Source organism: Topomyia yanbarensis, chromosome 3, assembly GCF_030247195.1.
Source record: "Topomyia yanbarensis strain Yona2022 chromosome 3, ASM3024719v1, whole genome shotgun sequence".
Lineage (NCBI taxonomy): Eukaryota > Metazoa > Arthropoda > Insecta > Diptera > Culicidae > Topomyia > Topomyia yanbarensis.
Window position 1 is genome coordinate 265,316,041 of NC_080672.1, and position 27,090 is coordinate 265,343,130.

The 27,090-nt window shown below is 37.2% G+C and overlaps 4 protein-coding genes across 7 annotated transcripts; 2 read left to right on the forward strand and 2 right to left on the reverse strand.

Moving 5' to 3' along the window:
* Positions 1-1,635: 1,635 nt before the first annotated feature.
* Positions 1,636-5,396, reverse strand: LOC131693806 (GPI ethanolamine phosphate transferase 2). 3 transcript variants are annotated; one of them, XM_058981950.1, is made up of 9 exons: positions 5,137-5,396; positions 4,686-5,085; positions 4,436-4,633; positions 4,027-4,369; positions 3,781-3,974; positions 3,066-3,720; positions 2,794-2,932; positions 2,420-2,738; positions 1,636-2,245 (listed from the first exon to the last, which is right to left on the reverse strand). In XM_058981950.1, exons 1-9 carry the CDS (start codon positions 5,286-5,288, stop codon positions 2,111-2,113), a joined length of 2,535 nt encoding a protein of 844 aa, XP_058837933.1. In that variant the 5' UTR covers positions 5,289-5,396; the 3' UTR covers positions 1,636-2,110. The 3 variants fall into 3 exon arrangements, with proteins under 3 accessions (XP_058837933.1, XP_058837934.1, XP_058837935.1); XM_058981951.1 differs by having other exon boundaries at positions 4,445-4,633; positions 5,137-5,395; XM_058981952.1 differs by lacking the exons at positions 1,636-2,245; positions 2,420-2,738; positions 2,794-2,932 and having other exon boundaries at positions 3,080-3,308; positions 3,611-3,720.
* Positions 5,397-5,598: 202 nt separating this feature from the next.
* On the forward strand, positions 5,599-6,765 carry LOC131693808 (protein immune deficiency). The gene is made up of 2 exons (XM_058981953.1): positions 5,599-6,364; positions 6,425-6,765. Exons 1-2 carry the CDS (start codon positions 5,723-5,725, stop codon positions 6,575-6,577), a joined length of 795 nt encoding a protein of 264 aa, XP_058837936.1. The 5' UTR covers positions 5,599-5,722; the 3' UTR covers positions 6,578-6,765.
* A 13,660-nt stretch (positions 6,766-20,425) lies between these two features.
* LOC131691628 (uncharacterized) lies at positions 20,426-21,366 on the forward strand. The gene is made up of 3 exons (XM_058978166.1): positions 20,426-20,694; positions 20,754-21,083; positions 21,171-21,366. The coding sequence occupies exons 1-3, from the start codon at positions 20,587-20,589 to the stop codon at positions 21,294-21,296; spliced, it is 564 nt and encodes a 187-aa protein (XP_058834149.1). The 5' UTR covers positions 20,426-20,586; the 3' UTR covers positions 21,297-21,366.
* A 2,353-nt stretch (positions 21,367-23,719) lies between these two features.
* Positions 23,720-25,036, reverse strand: LOC131691003 (proteasome subunit alpha type-4). Of its 2 annotated transcripts, none has more exons than XM_058977125.1 (5): positions 24,879-25,036; positions 24,550-24,755; positions 24,186-24,483; positions 24,001-24,124; positions 23,720-23,940 (listed from the first exon to the last, which is right to left on the reverse strand). In XM_058977125.1, the coding sequence occupies exons 1-5, from the start codon at positions 24,879-24,881 to the stop codon at positions 23,786-23,788; spliced, it is 786 nt and encodes a 261-aa protein (XP_058833108.1). In that variant the 5' UTR covers positions 24,882-25,036; the 3' UTR covers positions 23,720-23,785. The 2 variants fall into 2 exon arrangements, with proteins under 2 accessions (XP_058833108.1, XP_058833109.1); XM_058977126.1 differs by having other exon boundaries at positions 24,863-25,030.
* Between the last annotated feature and the right edge of the window lie 2,054 nt (positions 25,037-27,090).

Sequence of the window (27,090 nt, forward strand, 5' to 3'; positions counted from 1 at the left end):
GGAACAGGTATGACCTGATTCCAGAGGGTCTTATCTCCGACCCTAGAACAATTTTTTTCAAATTTAAAAATTTATGAAAATATCACAAGGCTGTATGATAACCTATGAGCTTATAACTTGGCTCAGACCGATTGTTGGCACTTAATATTTGGCCACGTTGTAGCTAAAGGTCTCCGGAACAGGTATGACCTGATTCCAGAGGGTCTCATCTCCGACCCTAGAACAATTTTTTTCAAATTTAAAAAATTATGAAAATATCACAAGGCTGTATGATGTCCTACTCAATCAAACCTATGAGCTTATAACTTGGCTCAGACCGCTTGTTGGCACTTGATATTTGGCCACGTTGTAGCTAAAGGTCCCCGGAACAGGTATGATCTGATTCCAGAGGGTCTCATCTCCGACCCTAGAACAATTTTTTTCAAATTTAAAAATTTATGAAAATATCACAAGGCTGTATGATGTCCTACTCAATCAAACCTATGAGCTTATAACTTGGCTCAGACCGCTTGTTTGCACTTGATATTTGGCCACGTTGTAGCTAAAGGTCCCCGAAATAGGTATGACCTGATTCCAGAGGGTCTCATCTCCGACCCTAGAACAATTTTTTTTCAAATTTAAAAATTTATGAAAATATCACAAGGCTGTATGATGTCCTACTCAATCAAACCTATGAGCTTATAACTTGGCTCAGACCGCTTGTTTGCACTTGATATTTGGCCACGTTGTAGCTAAAGGTCCCCGAAATAGGTATGACCTGATTCCAGAGGGTCTCATCTCCGACCCTAGAACAATTTTTTTTCAAATTTAAAAATTTATGAAAATATCACAAGGCTGTATGATGTCCTACTCAATCAAACCTATGAGCTTATAACTTGGCTCAGACCGCTTGTTTGCACTTGATATTTGGCCACGTTGTAGCTAAAGGTCCCCGAAATAGGTATGACCTGATTCCAGAGGGTCTCATCTCCGACCCTAGAACAATTTTTTTTCAAATTTAAAAATTTATGAAAATATCACAAGGCTGTATGATGTCCTACTCAATCAAACCTATGAGCTTATAACTTGGCTCAGACCGCTTGTTGGCACTTGGCTGTATGATGTCCTACTCAATCAATCCTATGAGTTTCTAGCTCGACTTACTTCTTCCGAAACCACGTAGTAGCCAATTTTCACTGGAATAGATATTACATTACATTGCAATGATAAATGCTTATCTCCTTAGGGACGGTCTTTTTAAAGCTATTAACGTTCAAATTTAGTGTATTCTTCTTTCCTTCATTCATAATAGAAATCTCTTAACATTTTCCTGGCATCGTAGAACTAGATTACGACACATACCTTTCTACAATAACTTAAAAGCCAGAACGATTGTAACTCCCAAGTAGATGGCACAGACAGCATCATAACATCAGAGTGCCAATAATTATCCGAAATACTTTGCTAATCTAAGAGGCTTTCCCTTTCATCACTGACATGTGAAATGTACTGCAAAATATATTTATAAAAAAACAATTACTCTGTTCAGTCTGCTGTCTGGGACTTTGCATCTCCTATACATTATTGGAGTATTCGGATGATGTCATTCGTTTAAAATTTTATTTTGTTCAGATTGAACAATAATCATTAAATACATACAAATCTATTAAAACTTTATTGCAAACCATCCCTAGGTGTATTTTGTTAAGATTGTTCAATAATTATTAAATACATACAACTCTATTAATATTTTACTGCAAGCCATCTTTAGATCTAGGGGGCATTTCCGCGGTGGTTGTAGTGCTCACCCACTTCCTACCATAACTTTACATCACCAACATATAAAATGTACTTCAAAATCTATTTAAAAAACTGTTTATTACTCGGTTCAGCCTGCTATCTGGGACTTTGCATCTCTTGTACATTATTGGAGTATTCGGATTACGTCATTTGTTTTAATTACATTTTATTTCTATAATTATTAAATACAATTATATTAAAATTTTAGTGCATACCATCCTTAGGTGTAGGGGGCATTTCCGCGGTGGTTGCAGTGTTCACCGCTAGGTGGCGCATTGTCGTGGGTATTTTTCTCCGCTTGGTGGTTGGTGTCTTCGCTTGGTGGGTCAACTTACTGTAGGGGGGAATTCACGGCGGTATTGAAAGTATTGAGTGTTAACAACAATCCGACCCAGATGAAATTAAAACTACTTAGTCCGACATAACCGGCGTTGAGATCGATAGTGGCGAGGTTGTTCGAATTACCCTGCAAATAAAAAAAATTAATGACTTACTTTTGAGGGTCAAACAAAATGCTCCGTCGTTGAGAGATCGTCAAAACCCGACTTTAAAAGTCTGCCAAAACTAATTGTCGCTTTCAATTTGAACGGAGCATTCTGTTTCGCCCTTTGCGATTATTGACTAAATAATTGATTCATACCTGATAGAAATAAAAAAGTTTGCCTAACCAAATGTGTGCGACGATTTTGAGTAGCAGATTTTCTGACTTACTCTCGCTGATGTGATCGATTCTTGCTACTAAATAACGGCTGCTGGAGAGCAATGCGGCAACTAAGATTACATTATGCGGCTTGTGTATAAGCGTCGATAGCAATGTAAAAATAGTTATAATACTGACTAGCACTGGACTAGATTTTTGGGCTGGTTTACCCATCGCTATTCTGTATAGTGATGGCAAAAGACCTATGCATAAAATTTCCAATAGATTAACCCAAAATATTGTTAAACAACTATCAGTTCTAAAAGCGAATAAGGTTAAATTGAGTTCATAAGACTATCGAAAAAATTAATTACTTCGATGGCACTATTCCAAACAAACTGACGAAACCGGTCATAAGTCTGTAATAATAAACTAGCAAACATGCAGTCAAGCTTAGTACTGTTGTAAGAAATCCAGAAATTTGCCCAATAGCTATCACAGTATAACACAATCCTGAAAAGGGCATTATTAATCAAATAACCACCATACTGCCCATAATCGCAAGTCAGTCCCATGTTCTATGGGATTCCCTATCTACAAAGGATTGACTTGCAGTTATAGGCAGTATATCCAGCAAGCGACTTACCAAAAAACAGCACGATGCTCAGCCAAAATCTATTCTCTTCTTTTACAAACCAATCGCCAAGATCAGGAACATGCTGCCACTTATCACCCGTCTGATTCCAGCGCCGAAGGGCGATATGACCACAGAAAAACAACATGGCACGGATGCAGAATTCAACCCTCTCTTGCCGACAGTATGACAAAAGAAGTTTGCTTGTCCTTGAATGGCTGATCTCGTTTATAGTGGTGTTCGCAATCTTTAATTCTAGCAAAGTAAGCAGTAGAAATAAAGTATTGGCCAAATAATACCAGGTCTGATGTTCTTCTTCAATATACGAACTGCTACAAAAGGACAAAATGTGGAAAATGGATCCGAACAGTAAAAAAGATATGGGCATGCTAAGCCTTAAATTTCGAAGACTTGTTTTGTTTATCAATTGAAGTAGCGCTACGAAAATATTATAATGTGCAAAACAAATTAAAAGAATCGACATGAAGAGTAGATGATATACGTAGCTGTTGTGAATAATATTAGATTCAAGCATTGAACATTGTTGTATGGAATACTTGATCAATACTCCAAAGACTGAAAAGATCACGAAGTTGATGAGCTTCACTTCAATTCTGATGTTAGTGCTTTGTGGACTCATAATTAACATAACAACTAAGATTGTAGTCTAAGAAAAGGATCTAAGTTAGATTTACATTGGTTACAATGAAATTATGTTGTTACTTACAAAGCTACTTAGAACAATTCCAGTTAGAATACTGAGCATGTCATATTGAATATAATTCTTAATCAAGAGCTTGGATACGCTTCGGCTGACGATTGAATACTTGTTCATCGCTTTCTCCAAAATAGTTAAATCATCTTGGTTTTCTAGAAACATAGTGTGCAACAGTTTGGCTTCCTTATATTGCAAGAAAAAATCTGAAAGAATTAACCAACGGTATTTTTGGAAACCAGAAATCGTACGGCTTACCTTGCTCTTTAAGATTATTCTGATGGAATATTTTGATTTTATCAATCAGTCTTTTGGTATTGTAATATGCAACATACACTCTCTCAACTGGCGGGATATCATTCAAAACTGGTTCTACTAGTGAGCCAATCGAGGAATAAGGAATGGCAACTCCCATCAGTGCGGCTATAGTAGGAGCAACGTCGATTTGTAGGTAAAGCTGATCACTCTTCGAACAGCTGTTTCCAATAATCAGTAGTGGAACATGTGTTTCCGCATAGGTAGATCCACCATGGCCCCCAGAGTCACGCATTCCGTGATCACCCGTAATAACCATTAGAGACTTAGTGTGAAATTTTCTATTCTGAAACCATTGGAATAAATTGAATGATTCTAAAATAAAGAGGAAATACAAAATTTAACAAAGTGCCTTAGTAACCTGTGTGTACATTGCTTCAAAAATATTCCTGATAACGTTGTCCATTTCTTGCAATTTGGTAGGGACCTTGTTGCTAAAAGGCCCTTCCACATGACCGATATGGTCAAGTCCCAAAAAATGTAGAATCATCAACTTCCAATCATAATTATTGAATTCAGAATGCATATGTTTTGTGATGTTCCTATCCCCCTTGGGAAATCAAAGTTATTACTGGTGGAAGCCATAAAAATATTGCAATTACCTCATAAAAATCGTTTACATAAAGTGAATCTACATTTTCGCCTGTCCTGTGGAATAAAGCGGGAAACATACTAGTCCATGTATTGTCCCCATAAAACACAATTCGCTGATGCTGATGAACCAGTTGATACAAGAACGTATCAACATCGCATTCGGGGCTACCTAAATTCAAAATAACATCCAGAAAGCTTGGAATAGCACCAGACGTCATTGCTTTAATCCTCGGCATTGTCACAGTAGGTGGATGAACTTGCACCTTATACTGACATGCAGTTCCGTTGGCAAGCAACTCATTCAAGAATGGCATGTTTTGTGGCTGCATAACAAAATCGGTTCGCAGGGCGTCAATAACCATCAGAACGGCACGCGAGTGTCGTGTTTTGTACAGACTTGCGTTGAGCCTAGAAGAACGATTTTATTTCACGAAGGGTAAATTTAAAGCCCAAACTTACTTGACATTGTCCAGCGAACTGGGCAAATCCAATAGACTGGATTTGTTGGATGTTGAAAACGATAAGGGAAAGAATCCGTAACAGAACAGTACAATTGAAAACATAAAAACGGTGAAGAGGTAAAAGGAAACATGTTCGATTTTTGCTAACATCTCATCTTCACAAAGTTATATTTTTATTTCTATTACATTCAAATTAAAGACGTCGAATTTCTCTATAGAAAGCAGCCTCGACAATTTTTTGTTTATGATTTTGTCGCTGTCAACTGTCCCACCCAGTCAAACTTGGGTGAAACTACCTATGGATTCCAAAACAAATGCAACAACCGATTCCGACTCAGAATCGGTTGTTGCATTTGATTTGGGATCCATACTGACTCAATTCAGGATTCCGAATCAAATTCCGAATGGTTTGACCGGGATGAAGATAAATCTTCAAATCTGGCATCTCTGGATCAGCGTTTTTTTTCTTTACTCGTTTGTCAAGTGATTTCTACAAAACAAGCCGTGTACAAAACAATGAAAATTGAGTATTTTTTAGCATGCTGTAGATATCAGATAAATTCTATTTAGAATATATCACAACGATGGGAAAGTTCAAGAATATATTTGTAAATTTGTTCCCGAAGACTAGTTCAAAATTAGAAACGGATGCGGTCATAATTCCAAGAAGATCAAACACAGTGAGCAGTGAGAGCGATAAAATCGACGTTCTAAACAATGAACACACAGGTCCAGGTAACACTGCAGTGGAGAATTCAGCTATCGTGCCAACTTCATCAGACTCACTAGTAGCAGTGAATCTGGATGCTCCGGAACAACAGCTCGAACTTGCAAATCCGAGTGCAGGGGCGCTGACGCAGAATATTGTCAACAATGTACAAAACAATACTTTAGCGGCACCTCAGACATCGATAACCAATACAGCTGGAATTCAGGTGTATCAGATAAAAAACGCTCAAAATGTTCACATTGGAACCAGCTTTACATTCCACACTGGCGAAGATCGCATCAAACCAACCAATACAAGCGGTAATGTTAAGTGGGCAAACCTCAAGCTATCAGATACCATCAAACAAATGATGGATTGTAAGGAAGACCTAGACACGGGCATGATGGACACCATATCCAGACACATGGGATACGAATGGAAAAGTTTCGCCAGAACTCTGCAGTACTCTGATGGCCAGATTGAAGCATTCGAATGTGATCACAGTACATTGGCCGAGGTAGTAATAATACTAAGCACATTTAAGATAATTGTTTTTATTCAATCTGTCTCGTTACAGCAAATTTATCATTTTGTGCTTGACTGGATACGAAACGATGATGAACCTACGCTTGGACGAATGGTTAAGTTGTTATGGGAACATAAACATAAGGAAACAGTTTATTATATGAAACTTTTATGGAAAAAACGAAACCGCAAAACTCCCGACTAATTGTGCATCATCGAGCACTGTACGTTTTTCTTTGTGTAAAAAAATCCAGCTCTACAAAATCGCAGTAGGTTTCGCAAAAATCATTCCAAAACAAAACAGTGTCTTATCAAACTCAAAATAAAAGTAATGTTATTACCAAATACATTTGGTAATAATGTATTTGGTTATTACTATTATGTATATATAAATTAGCTATTGTCAATTTCTATCCACCCTCTAAGAACGGTTGGTTTCTAAATCGTCCAATGAAGGACGTTCGTTGGACCAATGTGGACATCGTCCAAATAACCGTTCAACGAACGTCCATCGTTGGACTCGTGTTGAACGATTTTGAAACAATTTTTTGGACTTCTCAGTGGGCAGTTATTGGCGTTATGTAAAAAGGGGAGCGGGCCATTTGGCATACAGTCATTTGGCATAATGGTCATTTGACATAATTTGGAGAATTGATCACACCCCAGCAATAACTAGTGAGCAATTTTCTGGTAGAGACCGCTCTGCTAGATTTCTGTAAGTCTTGGTTTGGCAGCCCTGTAAGATTTCAGCGCGTATCCTGTCGGGTTAGTTGAACTATAGGGCGACCTCGGTTTTGCTCGCGTTTTCTGGCAAATTTTGACAGGAACCGGGCATAACTCGGACATAAACTGTGCAAAGATCTTGGCAATTCCTACCTGGTAGAATTTAGCACGAATCGACCAAACCATCTGACAAAGATGTGGCAGGAAGCGTGCAGAGATCTTGGCCGTGCATTCCTGGCTGGATTCTGGATAAAAGTGAGTAGCATCGGTTGGTTTAACCGCTTCTGTTAGAAACGGTTGTTGCATTTGAGCGCTGACCGGGCCCGGGGAGCATGGTTAAAATTGGCAGAGCGATAGTTAAATTTGACAGCTCGAAAAAAATTAAAATTTTGCCCATGATGCAGAATAAAAAGGTGGAAACATTTTCTGTATCCAATTGAGATTGTCAATACTTTTTAATACAAAATTAAGGGATAAAGATGGAAACGAAAACGTGTTGTGTAAATATTTGTTTGGTTTATTTCATGATGTGGATGTTTACTTTTCGAGGCTATGACTGACACACTTAATGTAATAAGAAAAAAAAACTATTGTCGCGCTTATAATAAAATCTCACATTGCGGGCGTCTGAAAGGCGCATCAAATATAGCCGCAGTTGCTCCGCAAGCAGATTTCAGTGAAGCTTTATTTTTCTGCCAGCTGTGTGCTTTTCGAAAGCTTCGAGGAAAAAGCTGCCTATAAATTCATATAGGCGGCTGTCACGCGCCTATCTCAATTGAGCTTTCATATAATCGCATATCGAGCGATTATCCTGCAATGCACAATAATTGTAAAATAGTTAAAATATCGACAAATCGATCGTGAACCGACACATGGGCCTAAATAACAAATGTACATAAACGGAGATTTCAATAATATCTTAAAGAGGAGTAAAAATACTTCATAATAAATATAAAAACTAATTTATAAATGTTTCACACTTCATGAAAATCAATAAAAAACAAAACGGCGTATCCAACTTTCAACTGTAAACAAAGCGCCAGACGGGTTACGCCTCTGCATTCCTAAGGTAGTGTATACGGGCGAAATTGACAGCATCATTGTTTACAAGGCCCGTAAACAGAATCGCCGTAAACAAAAACCAAATGCTTGTTACGCCCCGGGAGAACAACGCCCTCGGGCGAGCACGGCGAAAGCCACATTTGATTTTTGTTTTCTGGCGACACTGCACGGCGAAATTGAGAGTCATCAAAACAAGAGGGCGACTCGAAAATGGCCTAATCAACATTTCATAACACTCGGCGAAATATTTTTTTTTCAATTTTATCAACGAAAACGTTATTATATAAAACATTTTAGTTATGCTTCCGAAAACTAGTATTGTTTTAAAGTAATTTTGAATTTTGTAATTCTATTGAGCGCGATAACCTGTTAGTACAGACTTTGAATCAGGCCAAGGAAGTTACTTGGATAGCGGTATTTGAATACATTTGAAAGCGCAGTATTCAAACACTGTTAAAATACGATTTAATTTCCTAAAGCGAATTTTCAAAGCTATTTTTCTCGATTCGATATCATTGCGACTTCGGCCCTTTGGTCGATTCATGATCGAAATGTTCACACCTCTGCCAATTTGTGGTAATTAGGCAATCCATTAGACGTTTGATTGACAATTCAACGGTGGGTTCTGTCAACCAGAGTGTACACGCTCGTAAAAAGTTACTCAAAAATGAGTTTAATCTCACCCATTTCCAGATAAAGTGGAACAACTCTTAAATTGAGTAATTCCGGAGTTACTCAAATTTGAGTAAGCCAGCCTGAACCAAAAACTGAGTAATTATTACTCGGTTTTTGAGTACAATATTATCTACACTAAACCCAAAAGTGCTTCACTAGTACTCAGATTTTGAGTTCAACATTGCTCAAATTTTGAGTTCAGTACAAATTTAACAAAACCAAAAATTAAGTAATTATTACGCAGACTTTGAGTTGAACATTACTCAAATTTTGGGTTCAGTAGAACTTCAACAAAACCAAAAATTGATCGATTTTTACTCATATTATGAGCAGAAGCTTACCCAATTTTTGAGTAGACAACAAAGCCAGTTGTAATTCCTCAGTTTTTGGGTAGAATATTACCCAATTTATGAGTGCAATATTTCATTAAAACCCAGTAAAGTTCAGCCGGAAATGAGCCGGAATTCCAGCTGTTTCCAGTCAGTATTCCGGCTCCAGTGACACAACCGATTCTAGTTAGAATAGGTTGTGTCACTGGAGCCGGAATACTGACTGGAGCCAGCCGGAATTCCGGCTCATTTCTGACTGAACTTTACTGAGAAACATCCGGATTATGACTTGCAATTCTGAATGGTTTCTGTAAGAAGAAATGCAACAACCGATTCCTATTTAAATTGGTTCATGATCGATAGTTGCATTTGAACTGGAACTAAACCGGTTTACATCCAGTGAAGAAATTGGCCGTCAAAATTTTGTTTTGGATACAACACAATGCAGTCTTTCTTTTCTTATGGAATATTTTTACAATAATAATTAAAGAAACTTCTGTTTATTAAATTTTATGGTTTTTAGTAAGTATTGTATAAAAAAGTTGTCCTTTTATTTGTTGTCAATACGTGCGCGGGAAACTTCAATAAAAGTTTGGACGAGTCTATTCACAGTTGTCCTCTGACTGTGCGGAATTATATATGGCACATGCCAGAAAGTCCCAAAACATTCTAAAATTAGGTGGCACCTCCACTCCGAGAACTGCGTGGCATTTGAATAAAATTTCCACTGCATGAATAGAATTGTTAGTCTCGAATATAACTTTTTTCTCACAAATGACGGCATAATTTCCTCTTTTCATCGGGCTTGCTACGCACACCATGTGTAGTTTAGAATCAGTTGCGGGGGATGCCACGTATGTATCTAAGCACTCCTAATGATGATATAAAATCATTACATCTAACCTTATGTATATTATATTGCATTTACCCCAATCCAACGAATTAAAATTGAAGCCGAATGTTCTTCGCCTACAGTTGGACAGCCTACCAGCGTTCTTTTTTGTCCGCGAATTGGCATATGAGAAATTATTCTCAAGCATCCTCGAATGTGATCTGTGAATAGTTTTACAAATTTAAAATTTTATGACAAACCTTTGGGCTAAATTAAAAAAAAATATATCTCACCATCTTCTACTCTAGAGAATCTGGACGGTGAATAAGATAGACACCGAGAGAAGACATCCTCGATTTTGAGACCTTCTGTTCTGTTAGGATACAATCTCTCAAACATTTGACGAATCTAGAAAAAGTGATATGATATAAATATTCATATGTTCCGTGAATACCATAAAGTGAAATAGTAAATAATAAAAAATAAACATGTTACCACCAATCCTTCATATGAACACAGGTGTGGAAACATATCCAAGATATCATTAACGGGTTTCTTTTCTTTTAATAACAGTTTGAGGACTGGAAAGCATCGGTCCATTTCATCACAAATATGTTCTGCTACTGATGCCGATGCAAGCATTACTCGGAGCAATTGAGCCCGCGCTACAAGTTCAGTTGAAACGGACTCTTCTACAGGCATAGTTCCTCGATTATATTTATGTTTTTCTGCAGGTAGCTGTTTGATGACATTCCGGATGCGATGAAATATCATGCCAGTATGAGCACCCTTTTCCTTGCCTCCGTTGCGCCAAAAGAAAAATGACTAGCATGAAAATAATTATAATTATATTAGAGAAATTAAATAAGCATAGAATAACAAACCTCATCAGGAGCAGTTGGTGTGACTCGCGTATTACTAAGTTGTGGAAATAATTTTACGATTTGAACAGCTGCCGCATGCTGTTGATCAACAGAAGGATACCTGCGCATTTAGAGATCATTGGTTCGTTAATCCGAAAAGACCAAAAAGATTCCGTGAAAGATTAAGTTCTAAATTTCTTAAAAAAAAATCTAAATGGTAAAAGTATGAACGGTATTTGATTCGTAATTCTTTGCATGCTGGGACACATCTACTATTTTCTGAAGAAAATCGGTCAGTTTATTACTGTTTTAAAAGTCTGTAAATGTCTGGACCAGGCATACGCAGAACTTTTTTTTAATCACCGATATCATACTTTTTGATCTGCCTCTCATTTCTTCTGCTGCAAATTTTGTGCATTGGACGTATTCGGTCTATCCACTCATTGAATATTTACTAGAAGTATATGCTAGAAAATGCATGAAAATTCTCGACAAACATATGATTACGGCCTAAAAGCCAACTGTCAAAATCCACTTTGAATGGAAATTCCGGACAAACCGTTACACGCCAATCACAGATGTTGGTAGTAAACGAAAGAGAAAAGTTTTCTCTTTCATAAACTGTTGTGAGCTGTGTTCGACTAGTAACGGTTTGTCTGGAATTTCCATTCAAAGTGGATTTTGACGGTTGGCTTTTAGGCCGTAATCATATGTTCGTCGAGAATTACAGCAAAAGAGACGGGAATGAAAGTATGCTAATTCTGCATATTTTTGTTTCTCAGTGCAGCAAATCTGTCCACAGTCTGTAAATCTGGCATCGCTGTTGCTCGATTCAACGACATTGCGGCTTAGTTAGACCCTTTGGTCGATTTACGATTGAACTGTATATGTAAACAAATAAACACGCTCGCTATAAACAGAAATTGTATACCTTTAAATTCTGTTGGTTTAAATGTTTAAGTTATTATAATTCGTCGTCGTCGGTCGTCTTTATAATTTTGTGCCGGAACATGACGAATTACGCTTTCTAAGTACCACCGTCAAAGACGCATGTACGTTCTTATGCCGAAGTTTATAAATCGAACCAGATTGAAGATGTGAAAAGAATGGTCAATATTGAAATCAGGATGCGAAGAACTGATAACTATGTGGTTTCCTCTAGCAGTTTGTACTGTGTTTCATACATTTCTTTATATTTATAATCAGAAGTGAAGTTGTTTGGCCGTGCTTCATTACTATGCATACTTCATAGGCTCAATGAAGTAATAATGCATGATACTGATTGACTACGATGTTTTTTGAAATAGAAGCTTCACAACGAAAGGCATTGCTTTTCTCTGCTCATAGACAGTGTTAGATCACCTGCATATTTGCTCGAAGGACTACTAAGGGCCGATTTCTTCATTCTCGCTTAACGTCTTAACCAGGTTTAAACGTACTGGTGAACCCGGTTTAAAATTTAAGCGAGGATAAAGAAATTGGCCGTAAGCCCTATAAATATGTATAGGCATTGCGCATTTCGCCGCAAGGTTGCTCTAGCGGAGAGACTCGTGCGGTTCAATGTAAACAATTCATTCTATCACACTTTAAGGAGTGTTCATAGTTTGATGCACTAGTAGAGTAACAAATAAAACTTTCTACTTGCCTTTGACCGTCCATTATTTGAGTCTCCATTTGCTTGCATGCGACTCGTGTAAGATGATTTAAACCGTCCTTATCTGGTACGATCCCTTGATCCAAAATTGGATACAAAATTTTCATTCGGAATTTTGCGTCATCTTCGAATGTCGAACGGTTAATCTGAAAACGTTAAATATGTATAGTACGACAAGCGCTTACAGTAATTATAGTAGAAAGTTTACCAAATTTTGAACATTAGTGGAAGTCTCATCAATTTTATCTTTGGTCGGATTAGCTTCAGAACTATAGTTTTTTATTATGTTAAGAATTGTTAGACGGGATCCTTTTTCGATTATCCCCATTTCAACTAGGTCGGCATCGTTGAGCAGAACTAGGTTCTGATCGTTTATTTTTTGGGCTGAAAAGAGCGAATAAGTATATATAAAGGTTTAAAGTGACATCTCAAGTTGTTTGCACTACCTTCTTGATTGTTGTTTATTTTATTATAAATTTATTTCCAAGTTTATTTCCCTACTAACTATCTACATATTTCAAACTTATATAGTAGTTTTCTTCTGAATCTCCGTATATACTCCATAAGTTGTATGTTTTTTTCGTTTGCAAGTTCTTGTGTGATATGCGAATAACTTGACTGTCAGTTTTGAGTTTGTAACTGTTGTATTGTAAACAATATTCGCATTCGAGATGCTGTATTAGGCAAACAATTTGATTATCCGATTGCAATATATCTATTATCAAACCATAGGACATTTCGTTGCATACTTGGTATTTCGCTATCAGTCCCGGCCGAAAGCTTGTGTTATTTATTTTCATATGGTTTATATATTTGATTGAATCAGGTAGATCCCGGATCAGGAGTAAATTACTTAGAGATTTTTTGTGTATGTGCTTTGACGAAACGATATCTACCGTACCAATTTCGTATGAATGGTCAAGAATAGTGGTTATCTGTGCTAGATTCAGGCGCTTAGCAAAGCTGTTTGTTAAATTGATGAAATTGTTGCATGTCTTCGCTTGGGATTTAGACTCCTTGAATTTCGCTTCGAAGCGTAAGCAACTATGATTAACAACTGGCCCATCCTGACGAATTATGTAGGGATAATGAGAGATGTGATGGAATTTATTGGTAGGGTTGATGGCAGGGAAGCAGGATTTGAACAACTTGTAAAAACATTCGATTTCGTTTTTCAGATCGTTAATCTGATTCAATGTTAGCTTATTGGAGAAACTATAATAAGTTATTTTCATGAGAGCTTTAAGCAATGATGATAAATTTGAATTAAATCCGAGAATCTGGTTGAACATAAAAGGGAATGCTCGAAGGAGAAGCCAACATTGCGAAGCTGACTGAGGAATAGCATGTCCACGTGCTTTTAACTTCTCGCAAGTAAAATTAGCGGTAGGTTTATCAGCCGATTCAGTTATACCGTATTCGTAATGCTGTATAATTTGGTTGACTTGACTAATCGTTATCACTTTATGGATATTTACAGCTTCGTTCAAAACACATTTGATTACGACCATGACGACGCCTTCCAAAAGATCATGCATTGGATCAAACGTGTTATTTTCCGCTATGTTGAAATATTTAACTTCATTCAGTGCTGATTTTCGAATGATTCCGCATTGTGAAGGTGTTTTAGTTCCGCTTTGAAGAGCATTTAAATCACCTTGTATGCTTTCTTCAGTGCGATGAGGGAAGGTATCACCAATGTTTCCACAATGAAGTGCAGTACGCGTCGCATAGCACATTCTACAGAATAGACTTGATTGGGGCCCCATTAACTCGAAAATTTCATGAATTGCCAGCGTGTCCCCCAAAACATGCACTAGAACTGCCCTCATCGTAAACTTTTCACTCCCATATTGTACTACAACACCTTCATCTGATTCAAGCTCACGCAAATCTTGAATCAGCGGTTTCATAACGTTATTGTAGCCATATTTTTTTACATCTCTTGAGCGAACTGTAAGCGTTAGATATATCCTGTTGGAGGATGAATTAATTGCGGGGTGGAGATTCTCAATTTTAACACTGAAATTGGTAAGTTTTTTTTTTTAATTTGCGTGATCCCAAAGGGTTCAGATATTCGACATCGTCCAGATGAAGCGAGAGTCGTAATGCATCGGGAAACCGTGTCAGGAACGGGTGTGTTTTGAAACGTTGACCATCTTTGAAACCGCACAAGATATCGTCATTCACTGCTTCTTCTGCTATCATCTTGCGAGCTCCGGGATTCTTCATAACCAGTGCTAAAATGCTGGTTAGTGGAATATAGTGAGCAACATCTTTCACTATTTGTACACTTTTTCTTTTGCCTAGTTTGGTAATCGCAGGGACAGTTTTAGTGATTCTAGTTCTTCCCAAGACTTCTTCCCTAGGGTTTGGCACAGCACAACCCGCAACTCCAGACAAATATGCTAGGTTGTCTTTTGGAGAAGCTACGTCTGCAAAAATTCCATCCAAAGATGCGTCGTTTATAAATTTCAAAGCGTCGGTATCGTTTAATGGGATCGACTTCGATTTCAAAAATTCTCTGAATAGATTCAACATGTAACACTCGTAATCTTCTATAAGATTCGAGATAACCTGTAAGAACTTTTTGATTTTTGTCTCGGGAAGAGATACATCTTTTCGCAAATCTGTGGCGAATTTACTAATTTTCTTAGTAATTTCATCCAACGACGGCGCCGTTTTAAAGAATATGGTATTCGTTATTCTCAACAGATAATCATCATCTACGAGCATATTTTCCGGATGATTATTTTGAATTTGTTCAACAGCGTCATGGTCGTATGAAATATTTGTAGAATTTTCTGTAATTAGTGGATGAACACTCTCTATGTGCCGTTTCAAGCTCTTAAACCTCTGGTACAGTGAACCACATTCTGAACAAAGGAAAGGTTGAGCGGCTGCTTTGCTGGTGTTCAAATTGTGTACCAACCGGAAGTGTTCCTTCAATTCATCCACGTGTCCAGGAATCATCTTCCCACAATTTGGCACATGGCATGAGAAACCTGAAACCTTACACTTTTTTCCAGTATATATATATATATATATATATATATATATATATATATATATATATATATATATATATATATATATATATATATATATATATATATATATATATATATATATATATATATATATATATATATATATATATATATATATATATATATATTATAATAGTTGAAGCTAGAGTTGTAGTGTGTAAAATACATTTTAATTGAAAGAGTGGATTTGAACAACCAGCATGCAGAAGATTTCGGAAGAGGTGGATGCTGAAACTGCAATGAAGTTGCGAGGTAATATTCACGTTATATTATATATATATATATATATATATATATATATATATATATATATATATATATATATATATATATATATATATATATATATATATATATATATATATATATATATATATATATATATATATGTATATATATATATATATATATATATATATATATATATATATATATATATATATATATATATATATATATATATATATACTGGAAAAAAAGTGTAAGGTTTCAGGTTTCTCATGCCATGTGCCAAATTGTGGGAAGATGATTCCTGGACACGTGGATGAATTGAAGGAACACTTCCGGTTGGTACACAATTTGAACACCAGCAAAGCAGCCGCTCAACCTTTCCTTTGTTCAGAATATGGTTCACTGTACCAGAGGTTTAAGAGCTTGAAACGGCACATAGAGAGTGTTCATCCACTAATTACAGAAAATTCTACAAATATTTCATACGACCATGACGCTGTTGAACAAATTCAAAATAATCATCCGGAAAATATGCTCGTAGATGATGATTATCTGTTGAGAATAACGAATACCATATTCTTTAAAACGGCGCCGTCGTTGGATGAAATTACTAAGAAAATTAGTAAATTCGCCACAGATTTGCGAAAAGATGTATCTCTTCCCGAGACAAAAATCAAAAAGTTCTTACATGTTACCTCGAATCTTATAGAAGATTACGAGTGTTACATGTTGAATCTATTCAGAGAATTTTTGAAATCGAAGTCGATCCCATTAAACGATACCGACGCTTTGAAATTTATAAACGACGCATCTTTGGATGGAATTTTTGCAGACGTAGCTTCTCCAAAAGACAACCTAGCATATTTGTCTGGAGTTGCGGGTTGTGCTGTGCCAAACCCTAGGGAAGAAGTCTTGGGAAGAACTAGAATCACTAAAACTGTCCCTGCGATTACCAAACTAGGCAAAAGAAAAAGTGTACAAATAGTGAAAGACGTTGCTCACTATATTCCACTAACCAGCATTTTAGCACTGGTTATGAAGAATCCCGGAGCTCGCAAGATGATAGCAGAAGAAGCAGTGAATGACGATATCTTGTGCGGTTTCAAAGATGGTCAACGTTTCAAAACACACCCGTTCCTGACACGGTTTCCCGATGCATTACGACTCTCGCTTCATCTGGACGATGTCGAATATCTGAACCCTTTGGGATCACGCAAATCAAAAAAAAAACTTACCAATTTCAGTGTTAAAATTGAGAATCTCCACCCCGCAATTCATTCATCCTCCAACAGGATATATCTAACGCTTACAGTTCGCTCAAGAGATGTAAAAAAATATGGCTACAATAACGTTATGAAACCGCTGATTCAAGATTTGCGTGAGCTTGAATCAGATGATGGTGTTGTAGTACAATATGGGAGTGAAAAGTTTACGATGAGGGCAGTTCTAGTGCATGTTTTGGGGGACACGCTGGCAATTCATGAAATTTTCGAGTTAATGGGGCCCCAATCAAGTCTATTCTGTAGAATGTGCTATGCGACGCGTACTGCACTTCATTGTGGAAACATTGGTGATACCTTCCCTCATCGCACTGAAGAAAGCATACAAGGTGATTTAAATGCTCTTCAAAGCGGAACTAAAACACCTTCACAATGCGGAATCATTCGAAAATCAGCACTGAATGAAGTTAAATATTTCAACATAGCGGAAAATAACACGTTTGATCCAATGCATGATCTTTTGGAAGGCGTCGTCATGGTCGTAATCAAATGTGTTTTGAACGAAGCTGTAAATATCCATAAAGTGATAACGATTAGTCAAGTCAACCAAATTATACAGCATTACGAATACGGTATAACTGAATCGGCTGATAAACCTACCGCTAATTTTACTTGCGAGAAGTTAAAAGCACGTGGACATGCTATTCCTCAGTCAGCTTCGCAATGTTGGCTTCTCCTTCGAGCATTCCCTTTTATGTTCAACCAGATTCTCGGATTTAATTCAAATTTATCATCATTGCTTAGAGCTCTCATGAAAATAACTTATTATAGTTTCTCCAATAAGCTAACATTGAATCAGATTAACGATCTGGAAAACGAAATCGAATGTTTTTACAAGTTGTTCAAATCCTGCTTCCCTGCCATCAACCCTACCAATAAATTCCATCACATCTCTCATTATCCCTACATAATTCGTCAGGATGGGCCAGTTGTTAATCATAGTTGCTTACGCTTCGAAGCGAAATTCAAGGAGTCGAAATCCCAAGCGAAGACATGCAACAATTTCATCAATTTAACAAACAGCTTTGCTAAGCGCCTGAATCTAGCACAGATAACCACTATTCTTGACCATTCATACGAAATTGGTACGGTAGATATCGTTTCGTCAAAGCACATACACAAAAAATCTCTAAGTAATTTACTCCTGATCCGGGATCTACCTGATTCAATCAAATATATAAACCATATGAAAATAAATAACACAAGCTTTCGGCCGGGACTGATAGCGAAATACCAAGTATGCAACGAAATGTCCTATGGTTTGATAATAGATATATTGCAATCGGATAATCAAATTGTTTGCCTAATACAGCATCTCGAATGCGAATATTGTTTACAATACAACAGTTACAAACTCAAAACTGACAGTCAAGTTATTCGCATATCACACAAGAACTTGCAAACGAAAAAAACATACAACTTATGGAGTATATACGGAGATTCAGAAGAAAACTACTATATAAGTTTGAAATATGTAGATAGTTAGTAGGGAAATAAACTTGGAAATAAATTTATAATAAAATAAACAACAATCAAGAAGGTAGTGCAAACAACTTGAGATGTCACTTTAAACCTTTATATATACTTATTCGCTCTTTTCAGCCCAAAAAATAAACGATCAGAACCTAGTTCTGCTCAACGATGCCGACCTAGTTGAAATGGGGATAATCGAAAAAGGATCCCGTCTAACAATTCTTAACATAATAAAAAACTATAGTTCTGAAGCTAATCCGACCAAAGATAAAATTGATGAGACTTCCACTAATGTTCAAAATTTGGTAAACTTTCTACTATAATTACTGTAAGCGCTTGTCGTACTATACATATTTAACGTTTTCAGATTAACCGTTCGACATTCGAAGATGACGCAAAATTCCGAATGAAAATTTTGTATCCAATTTTGGATCAAGGGATCGTACCAGATAAGGACGGTTTAAATCATCTTACACGAGTCGCATGCAAGCAAATGGAGACTCAAATAATGGACGGTCAAAGGCAAGTAGAAAGTTTTATTTGTTACTCTACTAGTGCATCAAACTATGAACACTCCTTAAAGTGTGATAGAATGAATTGTTTACATTGAACCGCACGAGTCTCTCCGCTAGAGCAACCTTGCGGCGAAATGCGCAATGCCTATACATATTTATAGGGCTTACGGCCAATTTCTTTATCCTCGCTTAAATTTTAAACCGGGTTCACCAGTACGTTTAAACCTGGTTGACGTTAAGCGAGAATGAAGAAATCGGCCCTTAGTAGTCCTTCGAGCAAATATGCAGGTGATCTAACACTGTCTATGAGCAGAGAAAAGCAATGCCTTTCGTTGTGAAGCTTCTATTTCAAAAAACATCGTAGTCAATCAGTATCATGCATTATTACTTCATTGAGCCTATGAAACTATGAAGTATGCATAGTAATGAAGCACGGCCAAACAACTTCACTTCTGATTATAAATGTAAAGAAATGTATGAAACACAGTACAAACTGCTAGAGGAAACCACATAGTTATCAGTTCTTCGCATCCTGATTTCAATATTGACCATTCTTTTCACATCTTCAATCTGGTTCGATTTATAAACTTCGGCATAAGAACGTACATGCGTCTTTGACGGTGGTACTTAGAAAGCGTAATTCGTCAGGTTCCGGCACAAAATTATAAAGACGACCGACGACGACGAATTATAATAACTTAAACATTTAAACCAACAGAATTTAAAGGTATACAATTTCTGTTTATAGCGAGCGTGTTTATTTGTTTACATATACAGTTCAATCGTAAATCGACCAAAGGGTCTAACTAAGCCGCAATGTCGTTGAATCGAGCAACAGCGATGCCAGATTTACAGACTGTGGACAGATTTGCTGCACTGAGAAACAAAAATATGCAGAATTAGCATGCTTTCATTCCCGTCTCTTTTGCTGTAATTCTCGACGAACATATGATTACGGCCTAAAAGCCAACCGTCAAAATCCACTTTGAATGGAAATTCCAGACAAACCGTTACTAGTCGAACACAGCTCACAACAGTTTATGAAAGAGAAAACTTTTCTCTTTCGTTTACTACCAACATCACAGATTGGCGTGTAACGGTTTGTCCGGAATTTCCATTCAAAGTGGATTTTGACAGTTGGCTTTTAGGCCGTAATCATATGTTTGTCGAGAATTTTCATGCATTTTCTAGCATATACTTCTAGTAAATATTCAATGAGTGGATAGACCGAATACGTCCAATGCACAAAATTTGCAGCAGAAGAAACGAGAGGCAGATCAAAAAGTATGATATCGGTGATTAAAAAAAAGTTCTGCGTATGCCTGGTCCAGACATTTACAGACTTAAAACAGTAATAAACTGACCGATTTTCTTCAGAAAATAATAGATGTGTCCCAGCATGCAAAGAATTACGAATCAAATACCGTTCATACTTTTACCATTTAGATTTTTTTTAAGAAATTTAGAACTTAATCTTTCACGGAATCTTTTTGGTCTTTTTCGGAGTAACGAACCAATGATCTCTAAATGCGCAGGTATCCTTCTGTTGATCAACAGCATGCGGCAGCTGTTCAAATCGTAAAATTATTTCCACAACTTAGTAATACGCGAGTTACACCAACTGCTCCTGATGAGGTTTGTTATTCTATGCTTATTTAATTTCTCTAATATAATTATAATTATTTTCATGCTAGTCATTTTTCTTTTGGCGCAACGGAGGCAAGGAAAAGGGTGCTCATACTGGCATGATATTTCATCGCATCCGGAATGTCATCAAACAGCTACCTGCAGAAAAACATAAATATAATCGAGGAACTATGCCTGTAGAAGAGTCCGTTTCAACTGAACTTGTAGAGCGGGCTCAATTGCTCCGAGTAATGCTTGCATCGGCATCAGTAGCAGAACATATTTGTGATGAAATGGACCGATGCTTTCCAGTCCTCAAACTGTTATTAAAAGAAAAGAAACCCGTTAATGATATCTTGGATATGTTTCCACACCTGTGTTCATATGAAGGATTGGTGGTAACATGTTTATTTTTTATTATTTACTATTTCACTTTATGGTATTCACGGAACATATGAATATTTATATCATATCACTTTTTCTAGATTCGTCAAATGTTTGAGAGATTGTATCCTAACAGAACAGAAGGTCTCAAAATCGAGGATGTCTTCTCTCAGTGTCTATCTTATTCACCGTCCAGATTCTCTAGAGTAGAAGATGGTGAGATATAATTTTTTTTTAATTTAGCCCAAAGGTCTGTCATAAAATTTTAAATTTGTAAAACTATTCACAGATCACATTCGAGGATGCTTGAGAATAATTTCTCATATGCCAATTCGCGGACAAAAAAGAACGCTGGTAGGCTGTCCAACTGTAGGCGAAGAACATTCGGCTTCAATTTTAATTCGTTGGATTGGGGTAAATGCAATATAATATACATAAGGTTAGATGTAATGATTTTATATCATCATTAGGAGTGCTTAGATACATACGTGGCATCCCCCGCAACTGATTCCAAACTACACATGGTGTGCGTAGCAAGCCCGATGAAAAGAGGAATTTATGCCGTCATTTGTGAGAAAAAAGTTATATTCGAGACTAACAATTCTATTCATGCAGTGGAAATTTTATTCAAATGCCACGCAGTTCTCGGAGTGGAGGTGCCACCTAATTTTAGAATGTTTTGGGACTTTCTGGCATGTGCCATATATAATATAATTCCGCACAGTCAGAGGACAACTGTGAATAGACTCGTCCAAACTTTTATTGAAGTTTCCCGCGCACGTATTGACAACAAATAAAAGGACAACTTTTTTATACAATACTTACTAAAAACCATAAAATTTAATAAACAGAAGTTTCTTTAATTATTATTGTAAAAATATTCCATAAGAAAAGAAAGACTGCATTGTGTTGTATCCAAAACAAAATTTTGACGGCCAATTTCTTCACTGGATGTAAACCGGTTTAGTTCCAGTTCAAATGCAACAATCGATCATGAACCAATTTAAATAGGAATCGGTTGTTGCATTTCCACCATTCCATTCCATTCAGAATTGCAAGTCATAATCCGGATGTTTCTCAGTAAAGTTCAGTCAGAAATGAGCCGGAATTCCGGCTGGCTCCAGTCAGTATTCCGGCTCCAGTGACACAACCTATTCTAACTAGAATCGGTTGTGTCACTGGAGCCGGAATACTGACTGGAAACAGCTGGAATTCCGGCTCATTTCCGGCTGAACTTTACTGGGTTTTAATGAAATATTGCACTCATAAATTGGGTAATATTCTACCCAAAAACTGAGGAATTACAACTGGCTTTGTTGTCTATTCAAAAATTGGGTAAGCTTCTGCTCATAATATGAGTAAAAATCGATCAATTTTTGGTTTTGTTGAAGTTCTACTGAACCCAAAATTTGAGTAATGTTCAACTCAAAGTCTGCGTAATAATTACTTAATTTTTGGTTTTGTTAAATTTGTACTGAACTCAAAATTTGAGCAATGTTGAACTCAAAATCTGAGTACTAGTGAAGCACTTTTGGGTTTAGTGTAGATAATATTGTACTCAAAAACCGAGTAATAATTACTCAGTTTTTGGTTCAGGCTGGCTTACTCAAATTTGAGTAACTCCGGAATTACTCAATTTAAGGGTTGTTCCACTTTATCTGGAAATGGGTGGGATTAAACTCATTTTTGAGTAACTTTTTACGAGCGTGTATCCATATGACAACTACTGAAATGGTTCTCTCTCTCAGTTAATTTTTTCCATTCAAGAGAAAATAACTTTCGAACTGTCAAATTTTAACTAAAGGTTAATTTTTTTTAATAATTTTCAACTAAATCTTGTAGTATTTTAGTCGCATAATGCCATAATAGCGAAAACGGAGTTTGTTTACATTTGCGATTTAAGCCCTAATGAAAGATCTATGTCGAATGTAACTTCTGGATATTCATTGCCAACAAGATGGATCTTTCAACGTCGGTTAAAAATGGGTTGAGTCTTTTTGCAGACTTGGAGAGTAGTCTAAAAGCTATAACTGATGCATTTGATAGTATCGATCATCCCCAGAGAGGTATATTTCAACACTTATCAATGGAATCATTCTTACTTTCTTTCAAATAGTGATTTCAGGCAGTGCCCAGTTTGCTCTCGTGACCGTTTTAATTTTGGCATCCAAATACAATTACGAAGAACAACAGTTGCGTCCAATTTTGGAAGCACACATTCCCAACTCAGATGTTACTGATAGGATCTTGTCAATGTATGTCATCCACAGAAATTCGCACGGCCAAAAAAATGCAGAATTTGGTATATCCCTGCCTCATGTAACAGATGCTAACTGGACACTTCGTTCTGATTTGTCTTCTTCAAGTTATTCTGTGTCAGCGGGAAATCTTAGTTTTAGTATTGAACTAGAGTCGTTTAATCATAAACATAACGAAAAGGAACCAGTAGTGCGATTCACTTGTACTCCAGAGGAATTGCAACTTTTTATTAACAAGTTGAAGGATATAGAGTTGACCTGTGATAAACTAACGAAATAAAGCATAAGTAAAATCTAATGGTTCTATGCTACAAAATGATCGGCTAGTGTTATTCTGAGTTGTTAAAATGGTGAAATGATTTTCTCAATACCATTCCATCATAAATGATCTATTTGCTTATGAATATCTATACTATTATTTTATCCCAAATAATATGATTAGAACTTGCATCCACGCCTTACTTGTCCCCCTTTTGAGCTAACTTCTCTTTTTTAGCTGCTTCAGCCTCGGCTTCTGCCTTTTCGTACTTTGCAATCAAAGCGTCAACTTCCGTACTTGTTAAAATTTTGATAACCGTTTTGTTGTTTTCTCTTGTCAATACAGCCATCTCAACTAAAATGTATATAGATATGTTAAACACTTATGCAGTTTTGCGCAAAGGGCCAGGAATACTTTTTTCTGATGTTAGCTTTGTCATATCAAGCGTCTTTGAAAGCACTTTTACCGAAAGATCTTGCGCTTGAGCTAAAGTAATCTCGTTGTCTCCAAGTTCTTGTTTAAGTGCTGACACGGCAGCCTGGAGAGGAAGTTAAGACAAGTTCAATATTGTCGGGCAAATCAAATATAATAGAGCTTACAGCGGAATTGTTCCCAATGCAAGTGGCCTTCCATCCACCGTAATTACCACTTGGATCAGACTGGTACAGTTGATAACCGTAATGTTTGTCCCATCCCATATATAAGATGGATACTCCAAACGGACGCTTTCCGCCGTACTGTGTGTAGGCCTGTTTTACGTCGCATAAATGCGACACCAACTGTTCACAAGGCATAGCCTCACCGTAATTTAACTGATAGCGCTGAGCAATGACACGCAGCAGATTGGTTAATACATTCGCATCCGAAGTAATACCTGCTACCGAACATACCATGTCACTAAACAGTGTGTACAAAAGATTAGTCAAATAACATATATAGGAGCCTATATAATTCAGCGCTTACTCATTGAGTTTATATATTTTTTCGGAGAAAATGACACTGTCCAATAGCTTATTGGTATTCCGTCTTTCCGCTGCCAGTAAAATGCCATCTTTTGCTAAGATACCCAGCGATGTGCCGGCGTGAGATATAGCTTCCATAGCATACTCCACCTGATAAAGGCGACCCTCGGGCGAAAAAATGGTTGTTCGAGAATCATAACGACGAGCCTGAAATGAGACAAAAATGAGATAGCAGAAATACAACTAACATAACCTCAACGTATTTTGAACAAGCGGTTTATCGCAAAGTAAAGATTAATACAACTGATATTCACTATATTTTAAGCTAACCATGATTACAAGTCGGTGTCTATCACAAGCAGCAGTAAAGCACTAGAGCGCGCAAAATAATCAAATTAATACTTTCGTAATTTTACAAGACAAAGCTGTACAATGTATAGATCGTATACAAAATATCGCGACTCGACCCAAAGTTTAGCCAAACATTTGAAAAAGGCCTATCTGCCAAATGTAAACGGCCCAGTTAAACTCATTCCGGAACCGGTTCGCATTTCTTAATGGATCCCTCGAAGAACGGTTGGTTTCAAAATAGTCCAATGAAGGACGTTCGTTGGACCAATTTGGACAACGTCCAAATAACCGTTCAACGAACGTCCATCGTTGGACCCGTGTTGAACGATTTTGAAACAATTTTTTGGACGTCTCAGTGTATCCCGGTTAAACTAGAAAAACTCTAGTAAGAGAACTGCGGAGAGAAAAACAGCATTTTTGGCAACGTATGCTCCGGCATTGTATGGCAACACGTCCAATGTTATAAGGATAGGCAATGTTCGATTGGATTCGTTTTTTGACAGCTAAACGCGAATATAATCGATCCAAAATGGAGTCTCCGCAGTTCTCTTTCTAGAGTTTTTCTAGGTCAAACCATTCGGAATTTGATTCGGAATCCTGAATGGAGTCAGTATGGATTCCAAATCAAATGCAACAACCGATTCTGAGTCGGAATCGGTTGTTGCATTTGATTTGGAATCCATAATGACTCCCCTCTAAGAACGGTTGGTTTTAAAATCGTCCAATGAAGCCCAGTAAAGCTCAGCCGGAATTGAACTGGAATTCTAGCTGGTTCCAGTTCGTACACGGGCTCCAGTGACACAACCGATTCTAACTAGAATCGGTTGTATCACTGGAGCCGGAATACGAACTGGAACCAGCCAGAATTCCGGTTCATTTCCGGCTTAGCTTAACTGCCCACTGAGACGTCCATAAAATTGTTTCAAAATCGTTCAACACGGGTCCAACGATGGACGTTCGTTGAACGGTTATTTGGACGATGCCCAAATTGGTCCAACGAACGTCCTTCATTGGACAATTTTGAAACCAACCGTTCTTAGAGGGTGGGAGGACGTTCGTGGGACCAATTTGGACAACGTCCAAATAACCGTTCAACGAACGTCCATCGATGGACCCGTGTTGAACGATTTTGAAACAATTTTTTGGACGTCTCAGTGGGTCCATTCAGAAATCCGAACCGGTTCCGGAATGAGTTTAACTGCCCTCTAAGAACGGTTGGTTTCAAAATCGTCCAATGAAGGACGTTCGTTGGACCAATTTGTACAACGTCCAAATAACCGTTCAACAAAAGTCCATCGTTGGACCCGTGTTGAACGGTTTTGCAACAATTTTTTGGACGTCTTAGTGGGTGGGATAGAGTCCCACAAAGAGAATAGGGAAAGAGACGAAGAGTGAAAACCAGTCAAAACGGCAACACTCTCTTTATTATGATTATGAAAAAAAATTATATACATTGAATCACAGAGAACAGACGTCCATCTTCAGCATTCAACTTGGGTAAAATCTCTAACGGTTTCGAAGGTAGTTGGGATATCCAAACCAGATGCGCTACTGTCGTCATGTATTTTTGTGGCTGCCCACTGAGACGTCCAAAAAATTGTTTCAAAATCGTTCAACACGGGTCCAACGATGGACGTTTGTTGAACGGTTATTAGGACGTTGTCCAAATTGATCCAACGAACGTCCTTCATTGGACAATTTTGAAACCAACCGTTCTTAGAGGGTGAGTTCGACAGAATTGACAGCGGTTATTCCTCTACCCAGTCAAACTAGTCCGGAACCGGTTCGGACTTCCAGCATGAATTCCAGCTCAAATGCATCAACCGATAGAGTCGGAATCGGTTGTTTTCTTTGAGCAAGATTCAATACTGAATCTATTCAGGATTTCGAAACGGTTCCGGAATGGATTTGACGGATAGTTGGGATAGGTTGGTGTGACGGCGCTAGTGTTTATCGTATATTAATTCAAATGTTTACACACGTTTTTTAAATATTTCTGTTCGATCATGGATGTCTGTTCTGTGTGATTGAATGGAGTTTATGTCAAATTAAAATAACCCTGCGGGAAAACCGGAAAAAACATGTATTCATTTTTTCTGACAGGACATCATTTATCGTGATATTCGATATGTCAAATGATTCTGATAGCACAGAGAACAGACGTCCATCTTCAGCATTCAACTTGTGTAAA

Bases quoted from the DNA above. Each gene is read 5' to 3' on its own strand.
- LOC131693806 (XM_058981950.1), bottom strand. From the start codon at position 5,288: ATGTTAGCAAAAATCGAACATGTTTCCTTTTACCTCTTCACCGTTTTT. The intron at 5,086-5,136 runs GTAAGTTTGGGC...TCGTTCTTCTAG, and splicing joins AGTTCGCTGGACAATGTCAA to GCTCAACGCAAGTCTGTACA. The intron at 2,739-2,793 runs GTAATTAATTTT...ATTCGCTTTTAG, and splicing joins TTTGGAATAGTGCCATCGAA to AACTGATAGTTGTTTAACAA.
- LOC131693808 (XM_058981953.1), top strand. From the start codon at position 5,723: ATGGGAAAGTTCAAGAATATATTTGTAAATTTGTTCCCGAAGACTAGT. The intron at 6,365-6,424 runs GTAGTAATAATA...GTCTCGTTACAG, and splicing joins ATCACAGTACATTGGCCGAG to CAAATTTATCATTTTGTGCT.
- LOC131691003 (XM_058977125.1), bottom strand. The intron at 24,484-24,549 runs GTAAGCGCTGAA...CACACTGTTTAG, and splicing joins AAAATATATAAACTCAATGA to TGACATGGTATGTTCGGTAG. The intron at 24,125-24,185 runs GTAAGCTCTATT...CTTCCTCTCCAG, and splicing joins GCATTGGGAACAATTCCGCT to GCTGCCGTGTCAGCACTTAA.
- LOC131691628 (XM_058978166.1), top strand. From the start codon at position 20,587: ATGCGCAGGTATCCTTCTGTTGATCAACAGCATGCGGCAGCTGTTCAA. The intron at 20,695-20,753 runs GTTTGTTATTCT...TTTTCATGCTAG, and splicing joins CACCAACTGCTCCTGATGAG to TCATTTTTCTTTTGGCGCAA. The intron at 21,084-21,170 runs GTAACATGTTTA...CACTTTTTCTAG, and splicing joins GTTCATATGAAGGATTGGTG to ATTCGTCAAATGTTTGAGAG.